Source organism: Mytilus edulis, chromosome 3 (assembly GCF_963676685.1).
Source record: "Mytilus edulis chromosome 3, xbMytEdul2.2, whole genome shotgun sequence".
In the NCBI taxonomy this organism is placed as follows: domain Eukaryota; kingdom Metazoa; phylum Mollusca; class Bivalvia; order Mytilida; family Mytilidae; genus Mytilus; species Mytilus edulis.
The window spans coordinates 28,087,639-28,099,796 of record NC_092346.1 but is presented as its reverse complement, the minus strand read 5'-3'; the positions used below and the strand labels follow the sequence as shown (position 1 = coordinate 28,099,796).

Genomic DNA, 12,158 nt, shown 5'->3' with positions numbered 1-12,158 from the left:
AGTAAAACAGAAATTCAGACCTATGTAGCAACAACGTGTAGTGTTGTTTTAAAAGAAAATTACTAGAAATTGATGTCATGTAAGGTTTTTCTATAATATGATGGTTTTAAGAAATCTTATGAAGTTTTTTTGACGACTGTATGTGCTTTCTATACAGATATTCATCAATATTAAAAACAAGTCTATCAGTATAATTTCAGATAATGAAAGAGGTAAAATTAATGCATTATTTTGTCGATGTTCAACAAACGTTATTTGCATCATTTTAGCAGGGACTTAACCCATTTACTGTTCATTGACTTTAAGTAAGTAACCACTGTGGAAAAAATAAACAGTTTATTCACACTAAAATTAAACAAACTTGTTGCAAAAGCATGTATAAACACACACATAAAAGAAATATTAATTTTGACACAAATAACCAATATTGAAATAGCATATATGAAAAACACACCAAATATAAAAGTTAAAAGAAAGATTCATTGAAAACAAATATAATTTATACAATATTCAAATTCTACAAAAGCATACAAATATATTAAAGAAATTGAAAACATAAATAGAAAGACAGATTCTTGTTAAAACTAAAAAAAAGTGACTATATATGATTAAATCATGTGGAATGAGAAGAATTCATGTTAGAACTAATTAATAAGGACAAAATCGGTTGCAAAAAAATAAACATATGAAAATGAAACCACACATTAACAAAAGATGCATGTTATTACAAATAAACAATATAAAATGTTACAAAAGCATAGGGTAAAAAAATGTTTCGGATAAAAAAATTGCCATTTTTACAACATAATTCCACCATTTTAATTTTTTTTCAAATTCTGTCGGGCCTATTCCCTTTCAGCCATTTGTAAAGTATTCTGCAATATAAACAAAAGAATATTTAAATTATTATAAATTTGTATCTGTTAAAGGAAAAAGTATACGCTGGAAATTTGACTCCCAGCCATAACAACAGTAATCATGGATTATTAAATTCCGTATATGTAAGCTATTAAAAGGATAGTTAAAAAATCTTATTTGTAAAAATGAACACTGAATAAACATCTTACAAATTGATACACTTTTAAAAAATCTAAACCGAATGTTTTATTCCTTTTTACAATCAATGATGATGGAAGTTCATAGATATAAAAGTCACTACTTACATAGAACCAGCAAACGCTACGGAAAACACTGCCGCCATTATGAGAAATATGAATCCAGGAAACCAATCAACAGACGCCGTATACATTTTACCATACACAACTCCGGTTAATGCTGCTTGTAACTCATCCAAACCAGCAATACTTGCAAACAAAAATCCTATAAATACAAACACATAACCGATGGTACGACTTTATGAATAAAATGTACTAGTAAATTACATGACATCGAATTTATTTGGACGTATATTTTGTTTACACTTTTCATCTGTGTATGATCGGTGCAACTGTAAATAAATACTAGTAATTGTTATTTCGAAAGTCTAGAAAATTTTAAAATAGTAAAATGTTGTAAATACGCCATAGTTACTCGATAATAACCGATATAAATGAGAATGAGTTCATCCTACAAGCCATTGGTATCGGTAATCTTTTCTAAAACTATTTTTTTTTTATGTCAGTTACAAAATAAGCGAATGTGAAATAGTACTCGGTGATTTCCCGATGAACGCAATGAACATTTAGGTCTGAATAGGGCCCTTTTGGTAGTACACAATACAAAGAAAAGCCTTTTATCACGAACCACGAATAGTAATCCTTTATAACCCTTTGGACCTCGAAGACTGCAAAATTAGAACATCTAGATCAAGAAAAATTATAAATTGTGATATATGGTTATGGAAACATATTCTATAACTGCTAAAATTTGAAAAGCACACATACACGTGTGTATTGCCGGGCCAGTATATTCTGATTGAAGCTAGAGTGGTTTATGGACCTGTAAATTACTAGATATATTTTGTTTTTTAATGCCCCGCAATATAGAGTGCATGTATAAAATAGGCAGTGGCTATTCGTCCGGCTAGCCGGACGAATAGTCAAAAATGTCTATTCATCCGGCAAGCCGGACAAATAGCATTTTTACGGTTTTTCGCTATTTGTCCGGCCAAAAACATAATGATGAATATATAGCTTTGTGCTTTGAAGGTTTTAAATAAAGAACGAGTTGTTTTAAAAAAAATTTCTAACATCGTTTTATGAAAAAGAACCTATTCTAATGAAAAAAAAAACCAAAAAAACTATACATTTGATTCAGATTTTTTATTCTAATATTCTAAAGGAATTTGGGTAGGACGGGGATGATTCTCTCTTTTGTAGTTCAGCCTATGAATTTCATGTACGGTAAATAGTCGGGCCAATCATTATTGGCTTTATCTATGATTCCAAAAGATCCTGAATTTATTGTTTCTGTGAAGTTTGGTTAAAGGAAGGTCCCCATATGATTATGCAAGATCGAATATCTTCATTTAAATTGTTCGGCGATTTTTTTTTCATAGGAAATTAAGGAAAAGGGCAGGCACGTGTAACCCGTCCCCAAAAGTAGGATTTTGTTTACGATAAGATTGTTTTAGAAAAAAATGTGTATTAGATACAACAGAAAAAAAGGGGGGTACCCCAACCCTGGTGTCTTATTCACAGTCAAGGCATATCAGTATGTTCATTATATCTCTGTTATAGTAGAACTTGTAAATAATGCACCCAAGCAAGTTTGATATAGTTTTTTTCATTCAAACAAGTTTGATATAATATTTTTTCCGAATGTGGTTTGCCTCCATAAGGTAAATAGGGGTAAATCATCTTCGATTTCATGTTTATTCCTCACAGTTAATAACATGTACACGCTTTTGTTCTGGAATCACTTCTACATACATTTGGTTAAAGCAATCACATTCTCTCAGGTTTTCTCTATGACATCTTTAAATATAAGTAACGATCTCCAATTTTCAAAACGTCCATTGCATACGCGCGTGTGTTATCCGACACCGCGTGTGTTATCCGACACCTCATCCGGGACACTTTCCGCGTCACATGACACTTTTGTTAATATTGAAGATTTGCGCATCCGCAGAAGGATGGCCGGACGAATAGAGATTTTTAACTATTCGTCCGGCTAGCCGGACGAACAGACACTCCGTATAAAATAAGTCGTTTGTTTCATACCTTGCTCTTGAGGATCGACGACCCTTGACATCATGGCACGCATGACCGGAAAAACGGATATAGAAACAAAACCAAAGATAACATCTATAAAATAAAAACAAAATAACACATAGAAAAAAAATAATACAAGAAAATAGCATCTATAAAATAAAAACAAAATATTACATAGAAAAAAAATAATACAAGAAAATAGCATCCATAAAAGAAAAACAAGAAAGCATTTTATCTTCTTTTGTCGTTGTCTGAAAAGATATTATAGTTAGTCGGCCTAATTAGTTATCAAAGGTACCAGGATAATAATTTAGTACGCCAGACGTGAGTTTCGTCCACACAAGACTCATCAGTGACGCTCATATCAAAATATTTATAATGCCAAACAAGAACAAAGTTGAAGATCATTGAGGATCCAAATTCTAAAAAGTTGTGCCAAATACAGATAAGGTTATCTATGCCTAGGATAAGAAAATCTTTATTTTTCAAAAAAATCAAAAAGGAAATTATAAAGTTGACCACACTATTGATATTCATGTCAACACCGAAGTGTTGACTACTGAGCTGGTGATACCCTCGGTGACGAAACTTCAACCAGCAGTGGCATCGACACAGTGGTGTAAATAGCTATCAAAGGTATCAGGATTATAATTTAGTACGACAGACGCGCGTTTCGGCTACATAAGACTCATCAGTGACGCTCAAACAAGAACAAAGTTGAAGGGCAGTGAGGATCCTAAATTCCAAAAAAGTTGTGCCAAATACGGCTAAGGTAATCTATGTCTGGGATAAGAAAATCCTTAGTTTTTCGAAAAATTCAAAGTTTTGTAAACAGGGAATTTACAAAAAATGACCACATAATTGATATTCATGTCAACACCGAAGTGTTGACTACTGGACTGGTGATACCCTCTGGGATGAAACTTCCACAAGCATTGGCATCGATCCAGTGGTGTCAAAGGTACCAGGATAATAATTCAGTACGCCAGACAAAATGTTAAACAAATAAAGAATAGTAAGCTAGTACCCGGAATTTCTAATTTTCAATTTTTAAGGCAAAAAAATACTGTTTTAAAAGTCCGACTGCAGTGACTAGCAAACCAAAAAATTTCAAAAGGGACAAAGGTAAACTTTTCTAATTTTATCTTTGCTAGAATAAATGTTGGCGAGTTGGCTTGAATCGAAATTCGAAATCCTTAAACTGTGAATTTCCCTTGTTGCTAGAAATAAGGGCAACAGTAGTATACCGCTGTTCGAAATTCATAAATCGATAAGGAAAAAACAAATCCGGGTCTCAAACTAAAACCTAGGGAAACACACCAAATATAAGAGAACTACGACACAACAGAAACACAACATGAAAATGTAACACACAGAGAAACGAACTATAATATAACAATGACCATTTTCCTGACTCGGTACCGGGAATTGTTAGAAAAAAAAAATGGCGGGTAGATCCTGGTTTTGTGGCATTTCAAACCTCCTACTTTAATGACAATGTTAATTATAAATAAAGGCAACAGTAGTATACCGCTGTTCAAAACTCATAAATCCATGGACAAAAAACAAAATCGGGATAACAAACTAAAACCGAGGGAAACGCATTAAATATAAGAGGAGAACAACGACATAACACTAAAATGTAACACATATAGACAAAATCCCACGAGAATAACAAATATAACATATATATATAACATCAAAACCAAATACATGAATTTGGGATAGACAAGTACCGTGACACGTCTTATCGCAATGTGAATTTACACTCAAAAATAAGAGAAAACAAACGACACAACGTTATAATGTAATACACACAGAAACGAACTATAATATAACAATGACCATATTCCTGACTTGGTACAGGGCATTTTTAAAGGAAAAAATGGTGGGTTGAACCTGGTTTTGTGGCATGCCAAACCTCGCACTTTTATGGCCATGTGAAATATAACATCAAAATGACAACACAGGACTACAATATAAATAAATTGGAGAACACAATAGACAAAGAATCACACGAACAACAGCCAACAAAAGGCAACAAGTTCAAAATTTTAATACGCCAGAAGTGTATTTTGTCCACACAAGACCTATGTGTGACGCACAGATACAAAAGTTTGAAAGCCGAAACGAGTACAAAGTTGAACAGCATCGAGGACCAAAAGATCAAAAAGGTTGTGCCAAAAACGGCAAGGGTTTTCCGTTAAGTTACCAGAAAATCCCTATAATTTAGAGTAATTTATACTTTTGCAAACAGTAAATTTAATAAAATGAATATTCAAAAGATGTACATGATAAAGCTGAAGTATTAACTAATAACAGGAAACAACTGAAATACATTTACATAACCAGACATTTGAAACACAAAAGTAGACACATCCGAATACGTTTAAACCTCTACGCCAAGTGACGTCCTATTTGAAACTGAAAAATGACGAAAAAATGACGTCATTAGAATTAGTAAAACAGAGCATCAAAAAATGAAAAATGACGAAAAAATGACGTCATTAGAAGGATTAATTTAAGATTATATATTTGAACTAAAGACTGACATTGCACTTAACAACAAAGCACATTTTAATTCTTATTAATATAAAACTGAGGTAGCAATCAACTATATTATAAAACTATGTCAGGTTTGTTATGAATCCAACCCCAAACGTAAAATATCGTACTGATTACTTTGAACGAAATCAAATCTGATAAATGAAGGCGGTGACCAATTTTCCCTACCATAACACAGAAATACAATAGAAAAGACGTCAACACACTTGACAAAATCCGATGAGAATTACAAATATAACATTAAACATTTAAACTAAATACATGAATATGGGATGTATAAGTACCGTACCACGTCTTATAGTAATGCGAGTTCACACTCGGCAAAACAGTCACAATCGGGAATAAGTCACGTTTGGTAATTAAAAGATTAGACGACATTATGACAAAACACAATCTACCATGTGGTAAAAATGTCCTTAGCTAGTTTGGTCAACGAAACATCGTATGGATCCACCAAATCGTGATGGTGTCCATAAAATTTACGGAGTGTCAATTTTAATCTGTCCTCCTCATAACTTTGTTGGAGCAGTTTCTGCGTAAGGAGCACACTCCTGTATATGAAGTCCGTATAGTGTGAACAAGCACGTGAATAACGTATCAATTGTGATATGTAAACACCATACGAAGGGGCAGAGGGTATGTTACTGCTGAGAAATGGGAAATTGATAATTGGGAAGTAGAAATCGTCCCGTTTATCATAGATTTTCGTGTGAAGTCGTCCATCTACGTCAATATTGAGGAAAAGATCAAGGTATGAAGCAGTCCTTCTAGTATCAGTGGTATCCTTAATTTCAAGTTCACTTGGATATATGAGATGTAAGTATTGGCTGAAATATGGGTTATTCAATGATAGAACATCATCAATATATCGGAAAGTAAAATTAAAGAATTTCGCAAGGTGCTTTTTCTTTTTGTCTTTTAGAAGGTTCTGAATGAATTCTGCTTCATACGAGTACAAAAACAAATCAGCCAGCAGGGGTGCAGAATAAGTACCCATTGGAATACCGACTGTCTGTTGAAATATAAATCCTCCAAACTCAACAAATATATTGTCGATCAAAAAGTCCAGCATTTTGATAATATCATCTTCTGTATATTTTCTGGGAGATTCAGTGTGATTTTTCACAAAATATGAATTATTGTAACCCAAAACAAGAAATGACAACATTACATGGCAGGACTACAATAAATAAATAGGAGAAAAATATAGGACAGAGAAAAAACGAAAAAAGCCAACAAAAGGTATCAGGTTAAAATATTTAATACGCCAGACGTGCGTTATGTCCACACAAGACTGGCCAGTGACGCTCATATGAAAAAAGCTTGCAAGCAAAAACAAGTACAAAGTTGGAGATCACTGAATACCAAAAGTTCCAAAAAGTTGTGACCAATAAAGCCACACAGAATTAATGAAGAACTGTGACAACACTAACCAGGAGATATCAAGCCAATATAATATAGTATTCATTGTGTTATCTGCTACAAATTCTGATTGTTTTGATTTTGATTGAGGTGCTTTATCATGAAAGACAACCATAATACACCACTGTTCAAAAGTCATAAATCGATTGAGAGAAAAAATATCGGGGTTACATATTAAAACTGAGGAAAACGCAACAACCATAAGAGGAAAACAACGGAACAGCAGACACACAGAAGTACAACAAAAAACAAACGCCAACATACATAGGAACGGACTATTTGATAACAACTGCAATATTCCTGACTTGATAACATGACATTTTAAGAAACATGGTGGGTTGAACCAGGTTTTATGGCAAGACAAATCTCCCGCTTATATGACAATGTTGAAAAATGTCACTAAAATAACAAAACTGGCTATATGACTTAATGAAGTTTTATGGTCAAAATGAAACGAGGCGATTTCACAACAGTGGTATAACTGCCAATGAAACAACAGAGTCCAATTAAGTGGATTAAGGTCACTGTAATGACTTCAACAATGAAGAAACCCATACCAAATACTAGAAGTAAGCAACATGTATAAACGGATCCGACATGACAAGACGTGAAATAGTTCAAGCAAAAAAAAGGCAACAGCATGATTAAAAAAAAAAATATACGTAAAAAAATATGACAGAAAGCAATACACACAAATGTGCATGTGGTCGGGTTAACATGTTTGTGAGCGTTCAAACCTTACAACATATAAATATAACTTATTTTTGGGATAGTTTTACAGCAAAAAAAAAAATCATTTTATCAAATGATTTCACGTGGCTCAGGTCTGTTATGACGGTTTTTTTTTCTCAAGACGTTGCTGATGCTTGTCACCCAATACGTTAAGTTACTTGTAAAAATTTAATTAACAAAAGTACCGAACTCTGAGGAAAATTCAAAACGGAAATTCCGTAATCAAATGGCAAAATCAAAAGCTAAAACATATCAAACGAATGAATACGGGATAACAACGGTCATATTACTGACTAAATACATACATGTTCTAATGCTGGATTATAGCTGAATAAACTTCTCACGAGAGGTGTTGCAATGAAAGTATGATTGAACAATTAATTACTAAGTTATTATGTGCATAAAGGTCTATTTACTTTGGATTTTCTAATAATATACCGTTAGTCTCATTGCATCCAGAAAAAACAATGTGTGCTGTTACACCGATGTCTCGTGTTAGATGGAGATTTGGGAGCTCACAAACATGTTTACAAAGGAGAAATTCATAAAAACTAACACAATCAAACGCTAGCAATCAATGGAGAAGGTATAATGTATTACTCAAAAGTAATATTCAAGCTTATTTACTTACGTAAATACACCATCCAACTGGTCACAGAAAACCCCAATATTAACATAGACGCAATACCAGATATTGAGGCAATCAAGAGTACCATAACATCTTCTGTAAATTTAAGGAACAGTCGAACAATGCCGACAACACATACTGTATTAACCAGCGTTTGAATAGCGTGCATGACCTGAATATTGAATGCATTCCAACAGATAGGTTGATGCATAAGGAACAAAGTCTGGTATTCAAGTTTTCCTTGTAGACAAGATGACGACAACAAAAACACGAGCAAACACAGTAATAGCTTTCGCCTTCTGTGCTGTGGTGTGTCTCTTATATATAATTTCAATGGCCCAAGAAGACTCTTTGGTTGAGAATCGTGCTCCGTAGGTTTTCGAAGAATGAATATACTTAGAAATATCGTCAACATAGATATAGCTAAACTCATAGTTATTGGTTCCCTGAATCTTTCAGTTAGTATCCAGTATCCCATACAATAATTTGTTACTGCCGCTGTCAACATTCCGGTTGCCTGGACTACAGTTATGCGGAAAGCACGCTTTTTTCCTGGCGGAGTTATGTCAGAAACAGTTGCAAAAATTTGAACCATTGAACCACTAAATGTACCGGTAAATGCAAACCCTATCTGTCCTATGTACAATACCCAGATGGGTAGCCGTAGTAAAACTGTTAACAACAAAATTAGTTCTTTAAAAACAGTTCCACAAATAGATGTGATGTACATCACCCTCCGCCCAAAGAAATCCGAGAGATAACCGAGCAAGAATATTGGAATTACAGAAGCGAATGTTGAACAAAATCCTAAATACATGATTATTTCAGCAGACTCCTTTTGAATAATGCTACTTGTATCGTTAATGTGAGAAGTGTTTGTGATGTTTCCTGGGTAACATGAGTTTTCGGCATGTCGTACAATGTGTTTCTGACCATGCTTTTTAGCCGTCTCATCGATGACGTAGAAAGTTTGTACTGTCCCCAGTGCCACAATGGTTACTGTATGTAAAACAACAAGCAATTCCACAGGAGTCCATCTGAAAATCCGCGACAATGACGATCCCTCATCATTTTGAGCAACACGTATCAGCGGTGTTCCCTCATTGGGTGAATTCATCGCTCCAGTTTCAAGTATCCCAGATATCTATGTTTTTATTCACATATCTATACTACAAATTATGTAATAATTGATGGAACTATTACGTTGTTGGGGACAGGAAGATGAAAACTATTCAACCGTACCAAATAGTTTGCTCATGAAGTGCCTGTAATGAAAATTAAAAAAAAAAGTATTTATTTCCTGCATATATGTAAGTGAGATTTCTTCAGACATCCACTTTCGCAAAAATCCATATTTGGTGTCTCTTAAAAAAATCATGATAATATTTCACAATCAAATGTCAAGATCCCGGACATGATAAACTAATGTTCTTAAATGATAACAATCCCTTGATGAGAACAGGTTATGTAATAATATGATGATACATGTACATTTAATACAACATGTAACAATGACATGATATGCACTTGATTTTTTAGATTGTTACATAATATGTATAGTAGTGAACATACTAATCAACAACTAATCTGTGGTTTATTCTTTCATTATATAAGTGTCATATTTTAATTGCTGATGGGAGACTCGGAAAATACAAACTAACATTGCATTTAACTCTAAACTAACACAAACATTTTTTTAGGGGCCAGCTGAAGCGGGTGCGGGATGTTCTCGCTGTGTTAAAGACCCATTGGTTGGCATTGGACTGTTTTTCTCTTTTTGGATATGTTGTTGTCTCTTTGACACTCTTTTGGTTCCCCGTTTTCATTTTCAGTTTTCAGTTTTAACTTTTCTTTTCTTCGTTTTGAATAATCATACGTGTAGATGAGGACAGGAATTGATGATAATGCAAATTAATAAGGTTTCCGTTTGCGCTAGCTTTCATTATATTCCAGCAGTCTAATCTCATTTTTGTTTTGCCCGTACTTGTGCCTTGCGCATTACACTACTCGCATGCATACAAGTCATCGTTATGTGATGTCCAGTATGGATTTTGACGAGAAATGAAATTGAAGTTGAGGTTGTTAATTCAGAATACCTGTTAAATATGGTTTAATCTTATATCAACCATTAATTACTATCAAAATATTATTTCGACAAAATTTCTAGATGTTTGCAATTGTTTGATATGCAAACAATCAGAAGTTTAACCTTATAGTATAATTAACTCCCAAATTAGTTTAATTTTTTTTTTTAATGTACTTTTTGACTAACATTTAATCAATAAATTTTTTAACCACAACTATAGATAGAATTACCTCATTCAGATAAATTTTTAATTTCTTACTTCCTCAAATTAAGTATATAAATGTTGCTCTGAACTGAGATCCCCATTCTCCAAAAAAAGAAAGAAAAAAGAAAGAAAAGCAGCATAAAAACAAATAAAGCTATTACCTGGTGCTGTTAAATTTGAGAACGTGTCTGCATGGAGTGCAGGTCAAACACACAAAAAGAACACTAACACAGTTTCTAATGTCTTCTATGACTATGAGTTAATCATAATGACTTGTTAAGTCTGTTGGTCTAGTAAAAGTCAGGTTTTTAATCATTTCGCATAATTATGTCATCGCTGTAATCACATATGTACTATATTAAATACTGGACTGCTATAGCGGATCCAGGGGATGGGTTCATGGGGTTTTAAATCCTCTTTTTTTTTTAACGACACTTGCATTTGAATAGGAAAATATGTTTTTTTCTCTCCCTCACCCCCTTTGAAAATTGCTGGATCCGTCCCGGTTAGCATCCATGCATTTACCCATAGGTCGAAACTTTGAACCCTACTTTTTACAAAGTAGAAAACGACATACAGGATGATATATGCGATCATTTCTTGTCAGATAAGTACTTTGACTTCAAGCCAATGAGTCTTGAAGTTTGCTCTTTTTGCTTGGCGGAAAAGTGGTAAATGCCAATTTTAAGTATGATTTTGGTCCGACCAACAAGGCGGACATTTTATATTCTAGGGAATATTACATCATACTTTTGTGAAATAAGAATTTGCGTAATTTGCTAGACAACTAATACACGTTTCACTACACCGTTAGTTTGAAGGTGATGATTTAAAGATCACCGTTATTTCCATATTTTACGCAATATCAATGCAAATTTTATCCATCTTTCAAAAAAGTTCAGATTTACATATACATAAATTGAACAATTTTTACAAACTTACCTCATTACAAAACACATACCTTAAGAAAAAGAAATAACTATGTGTATACGATAACATCCTCCGATTTATCAAAACGGCCGATTGAAAACAACATATGCACACATATAAGGAAATAGCAATAAAATTTCACAGGTATTCAAGTGATCATATTCCAAAAATAGAAATGCACATGTGAAGCTATCAAAGGATTACTTTCCATCGATGTTCTAACTTAGTTATGTATATATTGTTTTAAATTAGATGTTTAAGTGTTTTTCATAGTGCCCACTTACGCTTGTCAATGTCTCCTTTTTTAATTTCCATATTTAGATGAGGAATAAGGAAATGGGTTTTAATTTTCTATGCTAAAAGGTAGATATAACTTATTTCTGTCTCAAAATTCAACAATATAACTTCCTTCTTGGTTAACCGTTTCTTAATTGTCTT

General features: G+C 33.3%; 1 protein-coding gene across 2 annotated transcripts; it reads right to left on the bottom strand.

The window, feature by feature from the left end:
* Positions 1–321: 321 nt before the first annotated feature.
* Positions 322–11,951, bottom strand: LOC139516143 (proton-coupled folate transporter-like). Of its 2 annotated transcripts, none has more exons than XM_071306027.1 (5): positions 11,733–11,951; positions 8,503–9,764; positions 3,162–3,245; positions 1,164–1,320; positions 322–875 (listed from the first exon to the last, which is right to left on the bottom strand). In XM_071306027.1, the coding sequence occupies exons 2-5, from the start codon at positions 9,614–9,616 to the stop codon at positions 830–832; spliced, it is 1,401 nt and encodes a 466-aa protein (XP_071162128.1). In that variant the 5' UTR covers positions 9,617–9,764; positions 11,733–11,951; the 3' UTR covers positions 322–829. The 2 variants fall into 2 exon arrangements, with proteins under 2 accessions (XP_071162128.1, XP_071162129.1); XM_071306028.1 differs by having other exon boundaries at positions 11,752–11,929.
* Positions 11,952–12,158: the final 207 nt, after the last annotated feature.